The 25,464-nt window shown below is 39.7% G+C and overlaps 1 protein-coding gene and 1 long non-coding RNA gene across 3 annotated transcripts in view; one reads left to right on the top strand and one right to left on the bottom strand.

Annotated features, from left to right (window-relative positions):
• The window catches only part of CERS6 (ceramide synthase 6), a 303,806-nt gene that overhangs the window by 204,655 nt on the left and 73,687 nt on the right, over positions 1-25,464 (bottom strand). For both annotated transcript variants that reach the window (XM_053597456.1, XM_053597457.1), the window contains exon 2: positions 8,420-8,525. In XM_053597456.1, the coding sequence (XP_053453431.1) occupies positions 8,420-8,525 (106 nt within the window). The remainder of the gene's footprint in view (positions 1-8,419; positions 8,526-25,464) is intronic.
• Positions 277-15,731, top strand: LOC128590201 (uncharacterized). Its single transcript, XR_008381240.1, has 3 exons — positions 277-760; positions 7,622-7,721; positions 13,760-15,731. It is a non-coding gene; the product is annotated as an uncharacterized LOC128590201 (long non-coding RNA).

Here is a 25,464-nt window from a genome sequence, read left to right as displayed (position 1 = left end):
TTATGCGATTTGCGCTTGCTTTTTTTTTTTTTCTCTTCACTACATTGGGTTACTTTATAAAAATAATTAAAACAATTAAGGGTTAAATTTTAAAATTCAGCTTTGCTAACTGAATTTTAAATTTAATTTTGGTTTTTATTGTATTTTACTTTCTCCCCCTGCAGCCTCACCCTTCCTTTCTTGTTTTATGCCTTTTGTCTGTGTCTGTTACCGGCTCTTTCACTTTCTCTTTTCTTTGCCTTCCTTCCTTCTCTCCCTCCCCTCTCCTCGCTAGCCTTTCTGCTTCTCTCTGTCCCTAAAAACATAGTACAAAACCAGACAGTAGGGAAGAGAGAGAATTATTTTATTTCTTTGGAGACAGAATCTTGCTTTGTTGCCCTGGCTGGAGTGCAGTGGTGTTATCCTAGCTCTCAGCAACCTCAACCTCCTGAGCTCAAGAAATAGCCTCCCAAGTAGTGCGAAGAACCTGCCACAACACCCAGCTAATTTTTCTATTTTTAATAGAAATGGTCTCACTCTTGCTCAGTCTGGTCTCAAACTCCTGACCTCAAGTGATCCTCATTGCCTCTGCCTCCCAGAATCTAGGATTATGGTGTGAGCCACAGCCTGGCCCTGGCTTTTTATCTTTATTAGCTTTTTTCTTTTGCTTATCTCATTGATTCCACTGTTCCTTTCTAATGTTTAGGTGCTTAAGTATTTTTCTCACCTACGCATGTGTGTAGGAGTCAACTGAGGACTGCTTTGCATGGGATGTGAACATGTGAGTAGTGCTTTTGTAAATATTCTGAAACTTTTTATTCCTGCGTTATTTAAGATAGTCTATACATTTTTAGGAGCAGGAGGCTTTCTGTTTTCTAATTTATAGGACTCTTAGATCAAGGCTAATTTTTAAAAAAATTATTATAGTTTTCTAACATGGTGCAATTTTCTGTAAATATTTAATAAGTACTTGAAAAGAAAGTACAGTTTCTGTGTTCAGAACATAGGGTGTCTAAATGTACCCTTTAGCTCTTCCTCATTACTTACACTTCTTAGAATGTCTATTTTCTATTTTCTGTTTTGTTCCCTGGATCTGTCATGACCCAGAGGTAAATTAAAATTTCTTACCCTGTTTCTGTTTCTTCTTCAATTCCTTTTGATGACTATGTAGATATTTAATACATATATGATTCATAACTGTTTTATCTTCCTGGTGAATTATAGATTATATTCTTCTGGTAATAAAAAGCCAATTCTTCACTTCATTTAACCCTTCCAGAAACCCTGCTTCTTTGTTTGCCTGGAAACCTTCACTCACACTTTTCATTTTCAACATTTTTAATTACTTTGCCATAAGGTATCTCACACGTGGTTTTTTTAGTTTCTTTTTTATATATAAGATTTTTTTCTTCCACATTAATATGAGGGTACATACGATTACGTTACTTTATTTGTGTTTGTAAGGTCAAGTCCAAAGTCTGAGTTGTAGTTGAGTCCTTCATCCAGGACGTGTTCATTTACCCTACCTTATACCTGCGAGGTGGCCTCCGCCTTCCCCCTTTCTCTCCCCCTGTTGAATTTAATTGTGTTTTCCTTTTGGGTGGACCTGTCCTTGTTGATCAACTATTTCAGATTAGTACTGAGTAACATGGGATACTTGCTTCTCCATTCTTGAGATACTTTACAAACATATCCAGGTAAATACAAAAGATGCAAAGTCTCCATCTTTTTTTATGCCATCCCTTTTTGTGACTGTACTGGTTTAGTAGGGCTGCTGTGACAAAGTTGCACAGGCAGAGTGATGTGACAAGAGAAGTATCCTTCTCATGGTTCAGGAGTCTGTGAGTCCCAGGTGAAGGCTCCTTCTGAGTCTGTGAGGGAAGGATCTGCTCAGGCTTCTCGCCAAGGCCCGCAGATACCTATGCTTTCCCTAGTTTTCTCCACACCATCCTCCCTCTACACTATCTCCACGTCCACATTCATGAGGAATCTGGTCAAACCAGATTAGGACCACTCTAATAACCCCATTTTAAATTATTTACTCCTGTAAAGACCCTATCTCCAAATAAGGCCACATTCTGAGATGCAGGGAATTGAGACTTTAATATATGAACTGGGGACAGAGGATGTCATTCAATCTATAATAGTAAATTATGCCTGAATTATTTTTTGTTAGATGAATTAAATCCATTAATGCATATGTGATTCTAAGTTTGTTTATAGTTCCCTATTTAAATTACATTCTACTTTCTGTTTTGATGATTTTAAAAAATATCTTGCTGTATGGTTTGTTCTATTTGCCATTCTTTTGTGAGTGATTTCTTTCTGGTGGTTGTCCACAGAACATGCTTTCTTTTCCATCTCTAGTGATTCCACATGAGCAATATTTAGAAGTAGCCGTATTTCCTCTTCTCCTTCCCTTTCCTCTACCACTCAACATCGATCAATAATACTATCTTTCTTGGAGTTTACTCTTATCCTATTAAACATGCTGATACTTCTGTTTGATTTGCCAGCTTTAACTGATATGTTTCGACGAGATTATGCAACCAGTGGCCTTATTCTGCCTCCCCCTTTCTTTCCCCTTCTTCTCAGTTCTTGGCAGCTGCATCATTTCTACGTTGTGAGAACCCCACAATGTGGACATTCTGTTTCTTTCTTTCTTAGTTCTATAGTTGAAATGTATTAAAAACTCACAGACATTCTCAGTAATCTCCTAGTCAAATAAAATCCATGATTAATTACCTCAAGACTCATGGAATAAGTTCCTTAAATTTTTTCATGTTAAAATATGTCTGTGGCCTTCAGAGAATAAAAATAATTTGGCTGGACAAAAAATTCTTCGTTTGCATTTTCCTTGAGAATACTGAAAATGTTACGCAAAAGGAAGCCTACAATCATATGATATTTCCCCTGAATAAGTGATCTAATTTTTTGCTTGAATGCTTATTGAAGCATTATGTATTTCTTCGTCTACCAAGTCCAATAACTTTAACAATATAACTCTTGGTGCTGAACTTTCTGGGTCAATTCTGAATACATTTTTATTAACATATTAAAGTAAATCTCCACTTATTTTAGGAAAAAATTTTTGAATTCCATCTTTCAATATTTGTTCTAACTCATTGTTTTATTCTGCTTTTCCTGAAGGGATTCTTATTACTAAAATTCTGGATCTGCTTGGCCTAAATATAAAATTTTTAAAGCTATTTTGTGTAAGTTTCATTTAATTCAGCTTTATTATTTCTATCCTTCATGCTCCTTGCTGAGTGTTCCGCAATGTCTGGTGTTTCCTCCCAGTTCTGTCTTTTCTGTGATGGTTTTGGTACTTTTTCCTGAACTCTATCAGCCTGTATTCCATCTCCCCTTGTTTTTCTTTTTTTCTTGAGACAGATTTTCACTATGCTGTCCTCAGTAGAATGCCATGGTGTCACAGCTCACAGCAACCTCAAACTCCTTGGCTTAAGTGATTCTCTTGCCTCAGCCTCCCGAGTAGCTGTAACTACAGCACCCACCACAATGCCCGGCTATTTTTTTTGTTGTTGTAGTTGTTATTGTTGTTTAGCAGGCCTGGGCTGGGTTCGAGCCCACCAGCCCCGGTGTATGTGGCCAGTGCTCTACCCACTGAGCTACGGGTGCCACACCTCATCTCCCCTTGTTGATTGTTCTTTCTTTAGTTCTGATATTATTCTTCATGATCTTCCTCCACAGAGTTAGAGCTTCATAGCTTTTGAAATTTTTTGGTAACATCTTCATCACAATTTTCATTTGCCTTTTTGGTTGGCCTCATTTTTCTCTGACAATCTCTGTTAATGAGCATTGCTGCTCTTTCCTTTTATTGTTCCTGTTCGATGTGTGTGACTTGCTTCTTTACCAATAATCTTCTCCTGAGTTGGATTTTCTTGATTAGCTCCTTGCACTATGAAGAGCAGCCAGTCTGTTTGCAGTTTAGCTGCCACTGAGGAAAACGCCGTCCATGTGGCCTTCTGGTACCTCCTCCACTTCTAGCAGCCTTGCTCCCTACTCCCTGCACTTATCGTGCTAAACAGTGGTTGGAGCTTTTGTCTCCCCAACCCTTGCAAACGTCCTTGTGCTGGTTTCCCTGACATCTCCCCACCCTGGGCCTGCCATCCATGTTCAGGCCTTACAATTCCTCCTACTTGGCTTTAGCCCAATCCCAAGTATTTCCTGTTAGCCTTTATTTATGTCTTGACATCTAGAGAGAGGCATCTTCTAATTTGACGAATATAAAGTTTGTGAGATCTTTCCTTTTCTTTCTTATGTGAGTGTGTAGGTGTATGTATGTATGAATTTTCTTATTCATATTTTTTCTTATTATTCCTCGTAAGTGTTTTTGAAGGATGTCCAGAGAGAGAATAATGGTGATTTATCTAAACATTTTTGCACTAGGACGACCTAGGTTAATTTTTTTTTTTTTTCCTGCAGTTTTCAGCCAGGGCTGGGTTTAAACCCACCACTTCCGGCATATGGGGCCGGCGCCCTACCACTTTGAGCCACAGGTGCCACCCGACCTAGGTTAATTTTAATAACATGAATCTTAACTAGTAGTGAGAGGGGGGAAAAAAGGAAAGTTAAAAAATGAAAGTAAAGGAGAACAGGTATATGAAAAGAATGGGGAATCTGCCTGTAATTTTAAAATATAGTCTAAAGTACCATAAAATAGATTATGAGATGACTTTCCTGGATCATAAAACCTAGTTTTTATAGCTGACATACATTCTTAAGCCTATGGCTTAAGAACTGATTTGGTTAGAAAAGTGAGGTAGCTGGCATCTTATATATGTACAAATAATGTAAGAGGAGAATGCCCAAAAGTTAAAAATATATTTACTCAGACAACTCTGAATATATAACCAGTTCAGAAATGTGAAATCAAAAATATTCACTAAAGAGAAGTATTTATTCTGTTCATGTGAATGGGTCTGACGATCCATAATTATAGATTTTTTGGGTCCTATTCCAAGATTACTGAATCAGAATCTCTAGAAATATGATGCAGCTATCTGCATTTTAACTCCTTGGGCGATAAAAAGGCAAATTATGAGAACCACTGGCCCGAAAAGATGGCACATCACTACTGAATGATTCACATGCATTACTGTAGTTCACCCTCAAGAACACCTGTGAGGAAGTTATTGAAAGGTTTTTACAAATGAAATACCTGCGGCTTCGGGGGGCCAAGAAACTTCCCAAGACCCCAACACTGGGAAGCAACAGACCAGTCAGTCTGGCTGACCTCAACACCAAAGTCTCCAATTACAGGAATGTATAATATTGGTAGCTCTCTGAAACTTTAGATTGGGGGGATGGAAAGAAGAGAGATAAAGAGAATAGACCAATAGGAGTTATCTCACAAAGAGAGACCCCTGAAGACTATCAATAGGTTCAAATTCATCAGCTACTTTGACAGATGAGAACTACAGTCAGGGCATGTAGCAGGGAGGCCACACAGGGCCCCACATCCAGAAGAGCCCACACATGGGGCTAAAAACTCTGTGGCCATCATCTTGAAATCTTTAATACAGTAGAACCTCTATAAGTTAAACACCCAAGGAACTGTGTGGTCAATGCACAGAGGTGGTCAACATAAGGACCTAGGCCTACTACTGTACTGATAGGATCTATGAAAATCAGATCCACTTAAGGAGGTGGGCAGTGTAGGGAGGCGGTCAACTACAGAAGTTCTACTATAGTTTGATCGTGAAATCTGCATTTTATAAGTGAAGTCCAGTGGGGCAGAAGAGCACGTGCCAGGGGCTTGGAGTCTTGGCACATACACGTCCGACTACTTCCACTAAATGGATGATTGCTCCCCCAATCCCTGGCCCCTGGATACCAACACCCACCAAAATCCCCCTTTCCTCTCCACCTAGGGACTGCTTCTGCCTCAGCCTGCCACAGGGGCCTGGGTGCAAGCATGGGGAATAGGGAGTTAAGTTTGTACCGCTGGAGATGTCTCAGGGCAGTCATGGAGGAAGCCACTTCGGTGCGTTTGGCAGGCTACTCAGCAGGGGTGAGCCTCTTGCCCATTCGCGATCTGGGCACAAAGGTTGCAGTGAACTTGAAGGTAACCTATCCCTCATGGTCTGGAGCAGTGGGCCATGGACAGGAGAGATGCCTGCCTCAACTTCTCTCTGCACTCCCAGGTGGGACACAGCTTACCAGCCAGTCTCTGCAAAATAGGAGAACCTGGCAGTTGGCAGGTCATGTGTGCAGTAAGTGAGAGGGAGGATCCCCCAGGCACCTGTGAAGGTCTGCACTTGTCCCGTGAGTATGTTCGTGTCTGAGTGAGCACAACAGTACATAGTGGATAAAAAAACACCTGACAGAGAGAGAGAGACCGAGGGAGGAAAGAAAAAGTGTTATATTTTTAACAGCACTTGTTTTGTGCTTTTTGAATAAGGGGGTCCCACGTTTTCATTCTGTACTGGGCCTCACGAACTCTGTAGCCAGTCCAGTGCACAGTAGACTTTAAGGGGTTTAGAGGGTCCATCTCTTGTACTTGAAGGATTATAATCATGCCCTTCTACAAAGGGTCACTGGAAATGTGGTTGAAGGCAGGATGCTGGATAGTCACGCAAACACATCCAGACACTTTGTTACAGTTCTCCACCTCCAGGCCTCCTATTCCATCAACTGACCTGTTATATTTTTATATCACAGGTAAGACTAGAAAACTACAAAAGATACAAAGAAAAACAGTCTAACTTTTGCCACATTCATATTTAAGGCATGAGGCTTCTGTTTTAATTATGTAAAAACCTTCAAAGGCCTTAGAAACTAAGAGAATATGATAGTTAAAATTAGCCAGAAGCAAATAGTCTTCAGAGCAGCAAGCCTGGCTGCAAAACCTTTTTATTATTTTTACAAGAGAAATTTCTCCAGTGACCATAATAAACAAATGCCCGGGAAACAAAATGTCTACTGCAGGATTTCTAAAGGGAGGCATAAAATTGGGGGAAAAAACTCATTGCATTATTCATTTAGGTTATTATACATTTAACACATTTAGAGTAGTTCATAAAGAAAATGCAAATGTGCTGCAATCCTTTTCAAATGAAACCTTACATCTGCTTTTTGAAAAGGAAAAAAGGTGCTTCACTGTAGTACATCGATATGCTAAATGAAAATGTAAGTTTTTTTCTCAATATTCTCTTCTTTTAAATACCATAGGATATGTGTCCCTTCAAATTGGAATCTGGCAGTCAAAAATTAACCCATAAAACTACCAAAGGGGCTTTTCCTAAAATTCCATTCATTCTTCTTTTCTTCCTAGAAAAGATGTTAAAAACAAACAAACAAACAAAAAAATCACCTGGGAAAAAATACCATTTTTAAAAGGACAGAGAATTTTGGCAGAAATAAAGATAATAAAATAAACAAAGTGTTTGCATATTTGAATTAATAGCTGTAATACAAGAGACAAATAGTACAAATGGCTAGCAACACAAATACCAAAAAAGGAACAGAATTTGCTTAACACTATCAAATCACAGCTCGGAAGCCTGGGTAATTCTCCCAGAAAAATGAAGGAAGGAAAATGAACCATTTAATAGATAAACACACCATACTTCTCACAAAATGTTTTACTTGTCCTGGTGTTTTCTTCTTTCTTGTCCAGCCCAGAGTAAGATGAGACTGATGAGAGCCATACAAGAGAATGGGCCTGGGACTCGGGAACTCTGCAGTCGGCTTTGTTTTCTTACGGCTTTTGACAGAAGGTTTGTGACTTCTGGTCTTTGCCCCCACTCTTCATTTTGAAGGAGGTATCACCGTGAAGTGGAGGCAGTCTTTTCTCCCACCACCCGCTCCTGCTCTTCCCATTCCTACTTTGGACTTCAACTCTCACCAGATTGTCTCTCTCCTGTCTTTTATTCTCTACAGGGAATAATCCTTCACTTACAACTCTCCAGACCCCCATCCTTCATTCATTCATGTTGCAACGCTGTTCTTCTTCAATTAGGCCTTTTTGGTTGTTGTCATTGTTCACGTTTATCACATGCTATAGGCCAACAGGTCCCTTTCTGCATACCTGTGTAAATCATACTTTTCAGCTTTATCCAGTTGCCCCCATAAAGTCCCACCCAGCCCTCATCCGTATTGCTTCAAGGCAAGTGAAATTAAAGGAAGCACAGAGTTAGACTGATCACTATCTAACCAAGACTGGTCTTTACAGACAGGCTACTGACAATCAACCTGAGAGTAAACTACTAGGTCTAAGACAAGCCCAGTTTTATTCCTCTTCTGCCATTTGCATCTCATCCCAATGCTGTAGTGACATTCTTTCTGAGAACACGCTTTTTTCTGAACAAAGCTATGTAAAAGTTTATTCTCAAAATGTAGAGAGTAAGGCATTGAATGACTGCAGGCTGAGAATGGTGATTAGGATGATTCATACTGCAGGAAAAGACAAGTATACCTTTGTAATTGCGGTGAAGACCTTTTCCAGAATGGCATTGGGCTGAGCAATTTGTGGTCCACTGGCCTGAATGTTGAGGGCTATGGCACATGGTTTGGCTACAAATCTAAAAATTAAGAAAAAGAAAAAAAAGCAGACAGTCAGAAGTTATTCTTTGTATAGCTGTTCTTGATGCCACCAGTTATACATCAATTGCTCAACTGTCCCAATAAAGTCCTGGTAGGAATTCATGAGTGTCAACATTCCCCAAGTCTTATCATTCATTCAGTAACTATAAAGCAGATTTAATGTTTTTCTTCTTTCGTTTTCAACAGTAACATTAAAGAAATCCTTTTAGCCTCCAATCCTCACATTCTAATGAGATAGAAAGACTACCAGGTGAAACTGTAAGGGTATGAGATATATAAAGAAAACAAACTATGATTTTAAAATGATGTAACTCATGCTCTTCCCACACATAGCCATAGTCATGTGATATTTTTACTGTGAGAAAGTATTTACTAAACATCTAATTTCACATGCAGAACGAGTGTTTCTGATCACCCCTCGTCATAAACTTGGCTGTTTGTATTTCTATAATCAAAGTGTGCTACATTCATCCCCAGTCCCTTGTGGCTTCTTAAAATTCTCTGCTTTGGGGTTATTTGCTTCTTTCTCGTAAGAAGTAATGAAGGATGTCAAAGGGCATGACGTCCGAAGTTGAAAAGTCCAAAATGTTTGTAAGCATCACAGGAATTGCTTTTATCCTAAGCCACTGTCTAGGTCAGGGAAGAACAAGAAGACGGAACCTTGTGTCTGGCTGCACTGGCCTGGAAATGAGGCACTGAAGGACAGCAGGAATGCACAGGTCCCAAAGCCATGGTGACATCTACTGATGAAGCTGTGTAAAAAAAAAAAAAGCATCTACAACTTCTAAGAGTTGTTTTAAGCTACCTCTCACAATCTGGACATACTGGTCCAATCTCCCATGATTTTATTATCCTGTAACTACCTGCTAGTCTAGCACACAGTCTTTTCTTCATCTCAACAGTGCAGTCTAATGCAGAGACTAATCTTTTCATCTTTGTATACTCCAGGACAGTGCCTAGACACACACGGGACGGGGTCAAGGAAGTTGGCCACTGGTTAACTTCAGTGGGTATGTTCTCAGTGTTGCTACCCTGGTGCTGAGTGTGGCCGACAAGTTTGCAGATACGGGAGGTTCCCAGCTTACAAACGAGATAGGTTTGTTCTTACGTTGAATATGTTATGTAAGTTGGAATGGGTACATTTATTTATTACCTGTAATAGCCTCCGTTCATGTGAGTTATCCATCAGTTGGATATCTGTAACTTGGGGATTTACTATATTCTCTGTGTGACCCTCAACAATGCATACACAGGAAGAAGGACAGTGAAAGAATTTACTCAAAGGAATCTCCTCAATCGCAAACCCCTCACCTTAGATATCATCTTCCAAGAATTTTTTTTTTTTTTTGAGACAGTCTCAAGCTGTCACCCTGGGTAGAGTGCCGTGACATCACAGCTCACAGCAACCTCAAACTCTTGGACTTAAGCGATTCTCTTGCCTCAGCCTTCCAAGTTGCTGGGACTACAGGCACCCGCCACAATGCCCAGCTATTTTTTTTTTTTTTGTGGTTTTTGGCCGGGGCTGGGTTTGAACCCGCCACCTCCGGCATATGGGACCGGTGCCCTACTCCTTGAGCCACAGGCGCCGCCCGCCCAGCTATTTTTTGATTGCAGTTGTCATTGCTGTTTGGCAGGCCCGGGCTGGGTTCGAACCCGTCAGCCCCGGGTATATGTAGCTGGCACCCTAGCTACTGAGCTACAGGCGCCGAGTCACCAACCCACTTTTTAAAACCTCTATTTTTTTTCTAAATCTCAAGAACAAATGCAACAGCATACTCCTCGATCACCAAGCTCATCACATTTTGATAATCATAATCAAACAAATATGATGCTCTATGAACATATTTTTAAAGCAATGCCTCAGGCACAGGATGGGAATTATTTCCTGCTACTATTTGGCTATAGATTCCTAGCTACAGGAATTAATCTCTGTGCCTTAGATCCTTATATGTAAAATATTACTACAATTCCATACAATTCCATAAAATATTACTACAATTCCATTCCATACATGCCCACAGATGCATGTTATGTTAAAAGATTAATATCCCTTTGTCTAAAATCTGTAATGTGAGCCACAGGCAAGGTTTTACTCCATTGCATTTACCCTCCATGACTTTCCTGGATCCAGCACCCCACCCAGCTTCAGCTATACTATGTCAAGCCATGTGCATTCAACAAGTTCTAAAAGTACCAAGCAAAAAAAAAAAAAAAAAAAAAAAAAAACAAAACAAAGTCCAGAAACCAGGCCAGGCACTAGAAAAGACAAAGGCCATCAGGTAGAATAACTACTCACCCCAGTTTTCCTTGAGTACTGGGGTTCCCAGCATCATTATTGATGGCACCACCTTTACTGACTAAAGTATCCTCATTTGATAGTTTCCCACAGTACAAAAAAGGAGAGGTCCTGTTTGGACAATAAATTGTAGTGACCCTTGTCATCAAGCCCTAGGCCTGGTACAGGTGCAGGAGGAGCCCACACCAGCAATGTGCTCAAGGTCCGGGCTCCTGCACACCTGGGGTCCTCGCAGGACCCAAATCTTTCCAACTCCCCTGTCCACCCTGATGGACCTCCAGGGTGCTGCAGCCACACTTTCCACAAGATATTCAGTATGAGCGTATGTGTCCCTCTTCCCTGTGGATGGCCTTCAGGAGGGCAGGACTGGGCCTTAGTGAAAGTCCACATCTCCAGAGCCTTGGAGCCTTGTACATGATCTTACTTAGTTCGGCCACAGGAAGCAGGACTGACATCAGCAGTGCTTTGCAGAGAAGACCAGAGAGGTCAGAAGCCCTTTAAAGTTTAAATAGTCCATGGTGGATATGCATAATTATCAACACACTTGGATTCTTTGAAAGATGTAAGAACCATGTTTTTACTTTATACACCTGGCACACTGTGGACATTCAATGAATATTTATTTGATGGCTGAACAAAGAATGAACAAATCCCCTAAAACACAATGGTAGGTTCCCAAATTATCTTTTCCAAAGGAGATGTGTATTTTAATTCCCTTCAATATCCATGTCCACCTAGAGGCACATGGGACTCAGAGGGTAGGAGACTGACCATTTCAATATGAGAAGCCATTTCTATAATCCCCTTGTCCCTATGATGTGATATCAAAGCTGCCCCGAAGAACCCTGGGGTAGCCTCCACCAGCCTTTCATTCAGTGTTCTCTTTTCAACTTATCCTGTACAGTAAGCCAAACACTAAATTTCCGATACAGTATTTAAGAAACTCCATAAACTAGGAAGAAAAAGCAAATACTAAATCTCAAATGGGAGCAGAGAGAAAAGAAGGAGTGCATGTAACTCTCATCTGCCTAATAGATAAACCTAATTAAATGAGATGTAAACATTTTATTGTGTTTATTCTCTAAAGAAATTGTCTATCACCTCTACCATTTTTTTTTTTCCCAAACAGGATCAGATACCAAATAAAACCCAAGACACAACTACCACAATTTTATTACCTACTACCACGGTCCATTAGAGAAAAGCTAGATTTTATTTAAATGCTGGCTCTGGTAGAAATAAATTCACAAAAGCTGTCTTTCACAATGTCTAGAGAGGAAGAAAAGAGCACTGGAGAAAGAGAAACAGGGGACAGATGGGTAACGGCTTTTACAAATGAAATAGTTGAGGGGAACTATGTATTTTCAAACTTTGATGGTTATCTCTATAAAGAAATGCTCGCCAAGATTACCTTTTTTGTTTTTTATCAAAAGTAGTACCACCAACCTTCAAAAGATCAAACATCTATGAAGTCCTTTCATGTACTATATTTAAAAGGAGACACATTAAGGATGTAAGCTTTGAAAAGTACTAGCCTCGGTTAAAAAGCAGAGAAAATACCTCAGACACTCCCATTTTCCATTCTATGTAACGACATGTATGTATTTGGATTTTAAACATGAATTAAACATCTCTGCAGAAAGTACTGAAGTGACCACGGGACAGCAGGTGAGGGGCAGACAAAACACAAAGGGAGCCTTGCACTCAGAGAAGTTCACCATCTGGAAAAGGAAGTTCTAAAAGAATAAATGCTTACAGAGTACACATTTCTGAGTAACATGGCCAGGGACTTCTAATCTTTTCCAACTGTAGCATTTCAGTTACTTCTAAGTAACTGTATGTCAATCTATAACTATCTCAATAAAGATTTTTTTTATTATTTTTTATTTTTAGAGATGGGGTCTTGCTGTGTTGGCTGGGCTGGTCTTGAACTCCTGGCCTTAAATAATCCTCTCACATCAGCCTTCAAAAGTGCTGGGAATTGGAAGAAGCCCAAGTGCCCATCGACCCATGAATGGATTAATAAATTGTGGTATATATATACCATGGAGTAGTATGCAACAGTAAAAAAAATGGAGACTTTACCTCCTTTATGTTTACATAGATGGAGCTGGAAAATATTCTTCTTAGTAAAGTATCTCAGGAATGGAAAAAAAAAGTATCCAATGTACTCAGTACTACTCTGAAACCAATTTATAATAACTCACACTTGCACATGAAAAATGAAACACAACTTTAGTCTATGATGAAGGAGGGAAGGCGAAGGATGGGGAGGGGGTAGGAGGGATAGTAGGGGATAGTAGGGGGACCATAACTATGGAGCACATTGCAAGTACAAGTTGGTTCTATCAAGTGTAGAACACAAATGTCCTAATGCTATAATTGGGTAAATGAGATGAAATCTATGCTGATTAGTGTGATGTAAGCACTCCAATTTGTACAAATAATCAACACACTGAAATGGGCATAAATGTATTTATGATCTATATACAAAAGACTTAATAAAAAAAAAGTGCTGGGATTATAGGTGTAAGCCAATATGCCCTGCTTCAATAAAGATTTCGAATAAAAAGTAATTGGGAGGGACATTCTGTTTTTGTTGTAGAGAAATTAGGCCTAACCAACAGATTATTCATCTTTAAAAATTCTGCATAACATACCTATACCTCCCCCCAAAATATAAAACCAAAACAAATAAACAAAGTATACAACAGAAACACCACCTAAAGACTCTAGAGACTGAATAAAAGCAAATAGACTCTGGAAGGGAGTCAAAAGTTGGAGCAAAGCAACCAGCAAAGAGTGACCTCCCTGCCTGTTTGTGTATTTATTTTGCACCTCTACCCTGAGATCAGACACAGTCGCAGCAGCAGGTAAAACTTTGATAGATTAAATACATTCTCTTTCTACCTACAGAACCAGGGAAAGGAGCCTTGGGGAAATCAGAGAGTGATTAGAGGACCACACGGAAGAGGAAAAATTCTGTGTACAAACCAAGCATGATTCTACCTGACTTCTGAACCATGAACATACAAGGTAAACTGAACACAGAAGGAGCTACAGTTTAAAAGAACTGATCCGAAACCGAGGCCACTATCCACTGCAAGCATGACAGGCTACAATTTGAGTCCAAGTAAATTGCCTGTTGTTAACAAAACATCAACATTTTTCAGAGCAATATAAGAAAATACAGAATTTCCACAACATGACTTTCACTGTGTCCAGGATAGGAACTAAATGGTTGATGAAGAATGAGGAAAACATGACCCAACTCTTAGGGGAAAAGAAATGTAAAGGAAAAATTCAGTGATCTTTAACCATGCAATCTGAAAAAGAGAAAGAAAAAAATGGAACGATAAACAGACTTCGAGGACCTATGTAGAACAATTTCAGTAAGTATAAGCTAAATTGGAGTCTCAGGGGGAAAAGGAGACAGACAGGAAAAACAAATTAGGAAAAATAATAGTCTACAACCTCCCAGATCAAATTTGGGCCCTGAGGAACTTTAAAGCTATTTAAAAACAACTTAGTACAATGTACAAACAAGGTCTGACCATTAAGTTTGTGAACTGGCCACCATGCACGTACATTGGCAGCACTGTACAAACAACTCAGTAAGGTTTCATAACCTTAGTAAATCAGTGTCTCACACATGTCAGTGTGGCATGTGGCAGTGTCTTGCTGAGTGGCATTCATTATTGTATGTTTTGCACACTGTCACAGAATTTTGGAGCTTAAATTAGAGTAATGAATAAACATTAAATTTCTTGTTAAATTTGGCAAGTGTGGAAGTGACACCAGGGACAGGTTAGTCCCTGGGGATAATCCATGAAGAAAACAGCAGTGTATAAATGAATAAAACATTTTCCTGAGGGGAAAGAAAGTATCACAGATGAAGGGAAGTCAGGATGGCCAGTAATGAGCAGAATTGATGAAAACATTACAAAAATTCATCGACTTGTGTGTCAAAATCATTGGCTGACTGTGAGAAGCAGAGCATACCAAGTAAACTTTGATAGAGAAACAGGGAAATCTTAACTGAAAATCTTGGCCATCAACTCATGACTCTAGAGTCATCACAACAATGCACCAGCTCACATGACACTGTCTTTAACGGAGTTTTTAGCCAGTAAAACAAATAATTGTATTAGAACACACTCCCTTCTCACCTGATCTGGCCCCAAATGACTTTTTTCTTTACCTGACAGAAGACATTTTGATGACATTCAAGACATCAAGAGTAATAACAACAATAGCTCTGACAGCCATTCCAGAAAAGAAGTTCTAAAATTGCTTTGAAGGGTAGACTATGTGTTGGCATTGGTGCACAGCTTCCCAAGGGGAGTATTTCAAAGCTGACCCTAGCGATATTCAGCAATGAGGATTTCTAGGATGAGTTCACCAACTTAACTGACACATCCCTTCCTATACATTTCACAAATGAGAAAACTGAGGTCCAAAGAGGTTGAGTGACCTGTCCAAAGTACTAGAGGTGGGACTAGTGGAAAAGGTGGCAATCCTGATAGCCATGTGTCACTTAACAATGGGGTGAAATATGTTGTTAGGTCATTTAGTCACTCTGTGAGCATCACAGAGTACACTTACACAAACCTAGATGGTACAACCTACTACACAACTAGGCTACCAACCTGTACATCATGTCACTGTACGGATGTTGTAGGCAATGGTAACACAATGCCAGGTATCTGTGTATCTAAATACAGAAATAATGATTTGATATTACAACCACATGGACCACCATTGGATATGATAGGTCTTCATTGACTGAAATTCTTAGACAAAAGTTAGGTGCGCTCATCCCTAACATAACCTATTAGTAAATGCAATATTTTCTGTTCTTTCTAAAATAAGAAATGATAAATAAATTAAAATATGTGTGATACAGTTACACATTTTCACTCAGTGATCCCACATTTTGGTATATATCTGAGAAAATCTGCCAAACAAAGAAAAATGTCATAGAATTAAAGGTTTTCACAATTACCTATAAGGGAAAATGCTAAGTAGCTTAATGATTCACTAATAAATGATCCACTGAGCTCCATGATGCAGCATCCCTGCCCTAAGTGGTAGGGTGTGGTAGTGAACACAATCCCCTGCTCCTATGGAGTTTACATTCTAGCAGGGAGAGATTAAAAATATACAAAGTACTGTATGTTATGCCAGAGAGTGAAACATGCTATAGGGGAAAATAAAGTATACAAAGAAGGACAAGGGTACAAGGGTGGGGTTGCAATTTCAAATAGACTGGCCAGAAAAGGCCCCACTGAGAATCCTGAAGGAAGTAAGGAAATAAACTAGAAAGGTATGTGGGAGAAACACATTCTGGAACAGCAGTCAAGCATGAAGGCCCTGAGGAAGGAGTACAACGCAGACGAGGAAGGTATATGGGAGGCTTGTGTGGCTAGGGAAGAGCGCATAAGCCCAGAGGGATGAAGTGGGGCTGGAGAGGGGCTGGCAGCCACATCACAGGCCCTGAGATTTCACCCTGAGTGAGGCTGGAAGCCACCACAGGACTCAGCAGAAAACCTAAATGATCTGATTTCAGGGTTAACAGGACCACTGGCTCCTCTGTGGAGAAGAGACTGAAGGGGAACAAGGATGAGAAAAGCAAAGCCAGCAGGGAGGATGATAAGGTCTTGGCCTGGGCAGATGGAAGGATGGGGTTAGGGCTGGGGGTTGGGACCAAGTTCCTGGCCCCGCATGAGGCATGGTAAGTTCTAGGTTATGTTCATTAGGCCATTAGGCTTATACGTGGACACGTCACCTAAGCAGGTGGACAGAGCCTGCTGGAGTTCAGGAGAGGCTTGCGTTAGGGATACAAATTTGCTGTCATCAACATACAGATGACATGTAAAACCATAAGACCAAGGAAATCACTTGGGAAGTGAATATAAATAAGGGAAGAGAATTGAGAAAGAGAAATAAACTCTAAGGTAATACTAACATTTAATGTTTAAATAAATCAGAGTACAAAAAAATTCATGAAATAATATATAACTACCAAAAAGGATATTTATATAAACTAAAAGCAGGCGATATATACTCTTAAATGACAGTGACAAAATAAAATATGTGACAGAATAAAATCTGAAAAATAGAGGAAATTTTGAGTTTCCTTTGTTGTTGAGTAACAAAGCTGCATATGCCAGCGTGGATGTGGAGAGAAGGGAACACTTTTACGCTGCTGGTGGGACTGCAAACTAATACTACCTTTTTGGAAGGAAATATAGAGAATCCTCAAAGAATGAAATTAGACTTCCTATTTATTCCTGCAATCCCATTAGGGCATCTACCCGGAAGAAAAAAAAAATCCTTTTATCATAAGGACACTTGTACTAGACTGTTTATTGCAACTCAATTTACAACCGCCAAAATGTGGAAACAACCTAAATGCCCACCAACCCAGGAACGGATTAACAAGCTGTGGCATATGTATACCATGCGATACTATTCAGCCATTAAAAACATGGAGACTTTACATCTTTTGTATTAACCTGGATGGAGGTGGAACACATTCTTCTTAGTAAAGCATCACAAGAATGATGGAGAGTTTACCTCTTTTACGTTTATATGGATGGAGCTGGAACATATCCTACTTAGTAAAGTATCTCAAGAATGGAAGAAAAAATATCCAATGTACTCAGTACTATTATGAGACCAATTCACAATCACTGACACTTTCATATGAAGAACAGATTACAACTGTGGCCCAGGATGAAGGAGGGAGGAGGAGGGCTGGGAAGGGAGGGGTAAGGTCAGATTGAGAGAGGGTGAATGGTGGGATCACACTTATGGTGCATACTGCAAGGGTACATGTTGGATCCATTAAGTATAGAGTATAAATGTCTTAACACAAAATTAAGTGAATAAGATGAGGTATATATCAACCAGTGCTATATAAGCATTCCTAATTCTATATGAAATCAGCACATTATACCCCATAAATGCATTAATGTATACATGATCTATGTGTTTATGATTTAATAAAAAAAAAAAAAAAAGAATGGGGCGGCACCTGTGGCTCAGTCGGTGGGGCACCAGCCCCATACACCGAGGGTGGCGGGTTCAGACCCGGCCCCGGCCAGACTGCAACCAAAAAATAGCCAGGCGTTGTGGCGGGCGCCTGTGGTCCCAGCTACTCGGGAGGCTGAGGCAGGAGAATCGCTTAAGCCCAGGAGTTGGAGGTTGCTGTGAGCTGTGTGAGGCCACGGCACTCTACCGAGGACCATAAAGTGAGACTCTGTCTCTACAAAAAAAAAAAAGAATGGAGAAGCAAGAATACAATGTACTCAATTCTAATATGAAGGCAGTAGATGACCTAATACAAGGCGTGGAGTAAGGGAATGATGGATTGGGGAGAGAGCAGGAGAGAGAGGGATGGGGGGTCACAGTGTATGGCACAGCTCTAGGTGTGGGACACAATTACCTAACAACTGCAATCAGTGTAACCTAATTCTTTGTAACCTCAATGAATCTCAAACAATAAAAAAAAGAAGAAAGAAAGAAAAAAGAGAGAGAGAGAAAAAAAAAGAAAGTTTTAAAAAAACCAAAAAACCCAGGTGGGAAAAAGGTGATGAAGTTCACAAAAATGTAATGAATCTTTCACTAGAAAAGGAACCTGGACAGTTAGTTACAAATAGAACAGCAGTCTGCGTCTTCCAAAAGTGCAAGAAAAGTGTATTACCGTCAACATTTTACTGAGTTTTCATTCTTGTAACTTTTGTACATTTTAAAAGCAGTGTGTATTACATTAAGTTTAGAAGTAACAAAAAGTACCTGTAATGACATTAAAAATCACCCCGGCGCCGTCATCCAAAGATAACCATTATTAACATTTGAACATTGTCTGCTGTGCCTCCCCATACCCCACCAAGTAATTTTCACACTTGCTTACTGTATTTTTTATTAAACAAAACTGCATCCCTTCCATGTCGTTAGCAACCTGCTTTACTTTCCTATTGTGAATATTTTCCTAAAAAATGACATATCCTTGTAAAACATGGTTTTTAATGGTTGCATAGACTTATATTGTTGCTCTCTTTTGGTTTGTGTTTTAAAAAATTTTATGGTGTATATCTGAGGTTTACGACACAATGCTAGGATACAAACGGACAGTAAAAAGGTCACTACAGTGAAGAGATGAACCTATCTACCATCTCACATGGTTACATGTGTGTTTGTGACAAGAGCACCTAAAATCTACTTCATAAAAATTTCTCACGCAATACAATTTGGTTAAGTATAGTCTTCATGTAAATTAGATCTCTAGACTTGTTCATCCTAAAAATTGTGGTTCTTATTTCTTTCTATGGTGAAGACGCTCTCAGGAAACAGATATTGGGCCATTTTTGATAGTACAGAAGTCTGATTAAAAGTCCCCACACATTACCATGCTCTATAGATGATTCAAGCACAAGTGAATTTGAAGAGTTCAATTCTTTAGATCAGCCACTAAAATACTCTGCCATCGTAAGACAACTTTCAATTCTTCCATCCGCTTTATCTCTGCCACTTGAATTTATGATCACCCTTGATAGCTCACATTTCCAAAGCTTCAAGAAATCAGCTACAGAACTCTGAAGGGAAAATCTTTATACTCTTCAACATCCTGAATGTTTACATGCTTAATGAGTTTTGATTGCCACTAGGAAAAGATGCTAAATAAGCACTTAATCGAAGAAAAAAATGGAAATATCAATAAACATACAAAGAGATATTCAACCTCATCAGGAAAATGCAACACCATTTCACACCCATCAGGCCAGATCTGATAATATGAAATACAGCTGAGTTCTTAGGGAAACAAGAATTCAAATTAATTTCTCATGAATGTTTAATACAAAAATAAACACAAGATATAAAAAGGTAATGCACAGAAATAATGATGACTAATAGATATAGGAAAACATAGCCACCCTCACTCAATTAAAAAAACTGATAGCAAAGCATTATGTCATTTTTTACTTATAACATTTACCAAAAAATTTAAATGCTGCTAAATTCCAATGCTGGCAAGAGTGAGGAGAAAAAGGTATTCGGCTAACTTGGTACAATCTTTGAAATGCAGTTTATCAGTATTTAGGAAACCATTCAAATGTCTAATTCCTTCCGGGCCTCAAATCTTTTCTATCCTCCTATAAATTTACCCAATAGATATACTGGCATTTCCACAAAAGAAAGTTTACTGCAGCACTTTTTGAAATTAAAAAAAGACAAGAAACAAATGTACTTTCAGAAGGATACAATGGAATTCCCTAATGTTATTTAAAATGAGATAGATTTATTGTGCTTCAAAACATAATGGTAAGTATAAAATGCAAGACATACAATAAATATAATAATCCATTTGTATAAACTTTAAAAAAATTTATTATGAAGACTATGAGAAATTGTTAACGGTCTAATTTTTTAGGGTTAAGAAGACTTATTTGCATTTTATATTTTTCTGTGCTATTTTAAGCTTGCTTTATATTTATTTTAAAGATAAATAACATTAAGTGCTTTCAATGAATATTTAATAAAATGGAAAAAATGCTCAGAAGCAAGACATAAAGCAATGTCTATATGATCGCTATTTATTTTTGTAGACATATAAATTACTACCATATAAAATAAGTTGAAAATATACCAAAAGGTCAACTGTGTTTATTGCTAGGTGATGGGATTATAGCTCATTTTCATAATCCTTTTTATGTTTGTCTATATTTTTCAACACCTTAAAATGAAGAGTACAAACTTTTAATACCAAAAATAAAAAATAAATTTTTAAAAATAGAGATGAGCGAGATGGTCGCCATCCCAAGTAAGATTCTAAACCTCATGGACACAAAAATCTACCCGGGAAAGTTCTGAAGACAGCTCTAGTTCAGGTCATTCCATGGAGCTCCTCCAGCAAAGGATGGCATTGTTATGTCTGAGACAGGGAAGGGACCATAGGTGAAATAAAAATAAAGTGCCATCCCTGGTCAGGTAGAAAAAGGGATGACACCAAGCCAATGCAAGCACCAAAAGACGTAAAACTGTGCAACTGGGTCACAATACTCCCAGAAAGATGTTACCAACATTACACAAATGCAGCTGAGGGAATGTGAAATGCCACCAGAAGAAAGTATTTCTACTTGTGCCTACAGATACCACAGCACTCCTCGATTTCCTCATCGGTATAATGAAAATCATAATTACACTCAGTTTCATGTTGGGAAAGACTTATAAATCACTACCATCTTGACAGCAATTCGAATGGGACAGAGACAGGGAAGGCCAGCACGCAGAGTGGTTGCAGTCAGAAGACAATTTTCTTTTTAGGAAAAAATATAAAGTGCTTATTTAGTAGCACCGTAGAGTAGAAAGAACCAATCCTATTTATAAAATAGGAACGATAAAATCTACGTGGCCAACTGCATGTGAGCATTGGCAAAATGAATATAAACCTCATGCCACAGAGCCCAATAATGGGAAGTATTCAGGAAGTGCTAACTCTCCTTACATTTTGATAAAAGAAGTGTACATTTCAGGCTGGTTCCAGGGGCTCGCACCTATAATCTCAGCACTTTGGGAAGCGGAGGCGGGTGAGTTGACTGAGCTCAGGAGTTCGAGACCAGCCTGAGCAAGAGTAAGACCCCGTCTTTAAAAATAGCAGGGTGTTGTGCTGCACCTATAGTCTCAGCTACTTGGGAGGCTGAGGCTAGAGGATCACTCAAGCCCAAGAGTTTGAAGTTGCTGTGAGCTATGATGCCACAGCTCTCTACCAAGGGCAACAAAGTGAGACTCTGTCCCAGGAAAAAAAAAAGAAGTACACATTTCACATCAAGTCACAGATCAGAAGGTGCTCTAGTCAGTGCCGGGCAATGACCAGTCAGGGGACACCTGCTATGGGAACAACATAAGGACGGCACAGATTGGTGAAAGAGCCAGAAAACTTGAGAGCTTACCATGTCACTTGGCCCACCCTCCTTCCTCCAAGCAAGATTTTTCTCTAGCAAGATCATTTAAAAACTCACTTCCTTTAGGCATGAAATCTCCCTGTACATTGCTTTCCAATTTCCTGTGAATCTATAATTGTTTCAAAAAAAAAAAAAAAAAAACCTCTGAAAAATCTTCCCTTAGTGTTCTATTTTAGTTTTGCCTCATACTTGACTCAAAATGTTCTCCCTGCATCATTCTTTCTTACCGAAATGTAAAGCCACTTCCTCTTTTCTCAGCCCTCTAGAGAGTACAGTCCATAACCTCCTCAAATATTTGCAAACGCTGCTATCTCATCCTGTATTCTTCCCTCTTCCAGAATAAACAGCTTGAATCCTATAAACCTTCCTAATCCATCTCTTTGTTTTCTAACTTTAGGATTTTTTTGTTATTTTAAGGATTCTTTTCTGAATGTAACTTTACTCTTTAAGGCAGTGGAAGAGATCCTTAGATGGTGACTGCTTTTATTAATAATAAATAATTATTGGCAAAGCCTTTTTTGCAGTGATGATTATCAAAATTCACCCAGAAGCTTTCTGAAAATTATAGCTAAATCTTAAATAGCAGCAAAAAAGAGATGCCAGTCTACCCCAAGGTCACCTAAGAGGCAGATTGGAAAATGAAAGGCCATCAAGTGTCACAAACTAAGAACCAGTGTCCCTGGAAAGCCCAAGGTGACAGGAGAAATGTCAAAACTGCCTCTTCCTTGCTAGAGATTTCCAGGACTCTGGGGGAAAAAAGTAACCTAGACTTCAGATATTTTATCAGGAGTTTTCATTTCAACTACTGAAGAAATACAGAATCTAGCTGATAAAGAACAAAGGTCACAAAACTCAAAGAATTGTGTCTCTGTCTTAATAATAAAAACGGTGTTCCCATAGTTTGCATAAAACCAGATGCAAAAAAAGTTAAAATATTAATAAAGAGAACAATTGTATGTATGTATTTATAAGACATTCCCACTGTGTGTTAGCTGGCAGATCTCTTTTTTGCTGCTCTTTTCTGCGGCTATTTCATAGTATTGTGGTGCTTTGATAAGAAAATTACCATCATCGTCAATGAATCTTTTGGGAATACCGTGCGTACAAGCACAGCTACATCTGCACTCTGCTCTTCTCCGCATATTGAGAATGATACATCTGGCCTTCTCACAGAGGGCTATAACCACACCTTCTCAGAATCCATCACTGTCAGCCAGGCCTCATACCTCATTGATCGCAATTTCAGCAACTTCACTTGTAAGTGCTGCTTCCAGCACAGCCCATCAGCTTTTGACATGTCACACAAATCAAGAGCTCTGCTGAAGTGTAACAAAATTCCCTTTACTCAACCCCCTGGCACTCTTACAGACACCTTTCTTGTCACTGTCCTCAGGCCACTCGCTCTGTGATGGGGTCTGGGCATCCTTTATCAGTCACTTTCTCAGATGACCAGCTGAGCTGCAAGAAGCAGGCCTTCAAGGCCCCAGGACAGACTGTCCTACAGGACCCTGTGACTCACAGCAGATCTGTCTCCAAATCTCAAAACTGACCCTGAAGCTAAACGTCAGGTCTAGAAAAACTACAAGCTTTCCTGTTAGGCATTAATCCTTTAATTCTATTACATCTGCCCGGTGCCTTAAGATTCACCCTTTCACACTTTATATCAGTCAACCCGCGAAATGTCCCCAAGGGATAAGCAAACTACTATCATCACTGTTTTACAAATGAGGAAATGGGAAACAATTGGAATGTTTTAGTGACTTCAACTAAAAATGAGAGGTAGAGGGGTATGCCAACAAAGACCCCTGTCATTCTGCTCCAAGAACTGTGGTCTCCCAACATTTCTGACTTTTTAGTTGGTGGCATATGTTCATAGGTCTGTGAACACTTCTCTTGGCCCAGATATTAATACCACAAGGTCTGTCCACTGGTACTCAAAACCACAACATCTGGTCATCAATGAACAGAGCCTGGTTTTACTCCATTGAAGATTTCTGGATGTGTGTAGAGTTTAATGAGATAATGTCCTTTATTTTTATAGTGGATTACTAATAACATAATGACTTTATGGAATTTAAAAAAAAGAGTCACCAATTCCTAAAGGAGAGTTTCCTAAAGGTGTTTGTTAAAACTCCTGACCTCTTAATACGCTAACATTGCCTCCAGGAGAAACAGACAGCCTAAGACCACTTCCTACCGTTTGCCTGTTTCATAATCAAGGGCGACTTGGAACAACGGGTAGAATGAGACAGGAAGAAGGTCACACCCTTCACACTGACAGGAATGGAGAATAATTAAGAAAGTCAGCCCTTAGCACCAGCAAAATAGTTTTGTCCTTTTCAAAATGGCAAAGCTGTGGCTAACACAGTGGCTCACGCCTGTAATCCCAGGACTCTGGGAGGCCATGGTGGGAGGCTTGCTTGAGCTCAAGAGCTCAAGACCAGGGTGAACAAGAGCAAGACCCCATTGCTACTAAAATCAGAAAAACTCACTGGGCATTGTGGCAGGCGCCTGTAGCCTCAGCTACTGGGGATGTGAGACAGAAGGATCACTTGAACACAGAAGTCTGAAATTGCTGTGAGCTAGACTCACACCACGGCCCTCTAGCCCAAGATGACAGAGCTAAACTCTCTCTCTCTCTCAAAAAAAAGTAAAGTTGAATGAGACAGCAGACGTCTCACATGAAGTACTATGCAGGGCAGCCCTCAGGGACCGCTTGGTCTACATAGCCCCTCACAGCCCTCACCCCTTTAATCTAAAAATAATCCCTATGGTCTCAGCAAACTCCTTTACATAGAGATCAACTCTGATGACAGCATCACAATGTTATTTGCTCATCATACGAGGTTACTTTAATTCAAGGCCTTATCATTTCCACTAGTACTTTTAAGTCTCTTACTTCACTTGACCTCATAATTAGTGCTACCTAAGATTTAAAGGTGAGGAAACTAATGTCCAGAGAAAGTGTCACTTCCAAACCTACAGGAAAAGCTGAGGACGCTGGAACACACAGCTTCTCTCAGCTGGATGCTGACTCCTAATCTTTTCCTCACAGTTGACATGCTATCTTAGAGCTGAACAGCACTGTAAAAATGTGAAACTTACCGATTTGTTTACAAATCTCTCAGGTTCCTCTACAACTCCCGCCTAACTCCCTAACGTCAGCCCCAGGAATGTGTGTTCTGGGCAGTGTGTGTTCATGGCACACACACTCCCATGTAGTTTAGCAGATACTCTCCAACAAAGTGCGTATCTGTCAGGATCTAGTCAAAAAAACAGAAGCCACCAGTTATTTTAACAGAACTCAATGTAAACAAGAGTTCATTGCTATCAGAGTACTAAAAGACATAAAAGAAACCCTGAGATGTCAGAGAAGAAGTAACAATGGCCACCAGCTCTAGGGCTGGGAGCCTAGAAAACAGAGGTGAGAGAGGAGCCTCAAAGCTGGACCCAGACCCCCACTGAGGAGGTAGCCCCCAACTGGAGACGTGCCTGCGAGGGGCATGATGCAACCGCTTCTGGGAATGCTGGAGGCACGTCAGAATCAATGGCTGAAAACAAACCACTTCTGCCCAGTGAAAAACGGCAGCTGAGCAGAGGATTTTTTAGGGCAGTTAAAGTACTTTGTGTGACAGGATAATGGGGGATACATGA

Source organism: Nycticebus coucang, chromosome 7, assembly GCF_027406575.1.
Source record: "Nycticebus coucang isolate mNycCou1 chromosome 7, mNycCou1.pri, whole genome shotgun sequence".
Lineage (NCBI taxonomy): Eukaryota > Metazoa > Chordata > Mammalia > Primates > Lorisidae > Nycticebus > Nycticebus coucang.
This window is presented reverse-complemented; position numbering and strand designations above follow the sequence as displayed.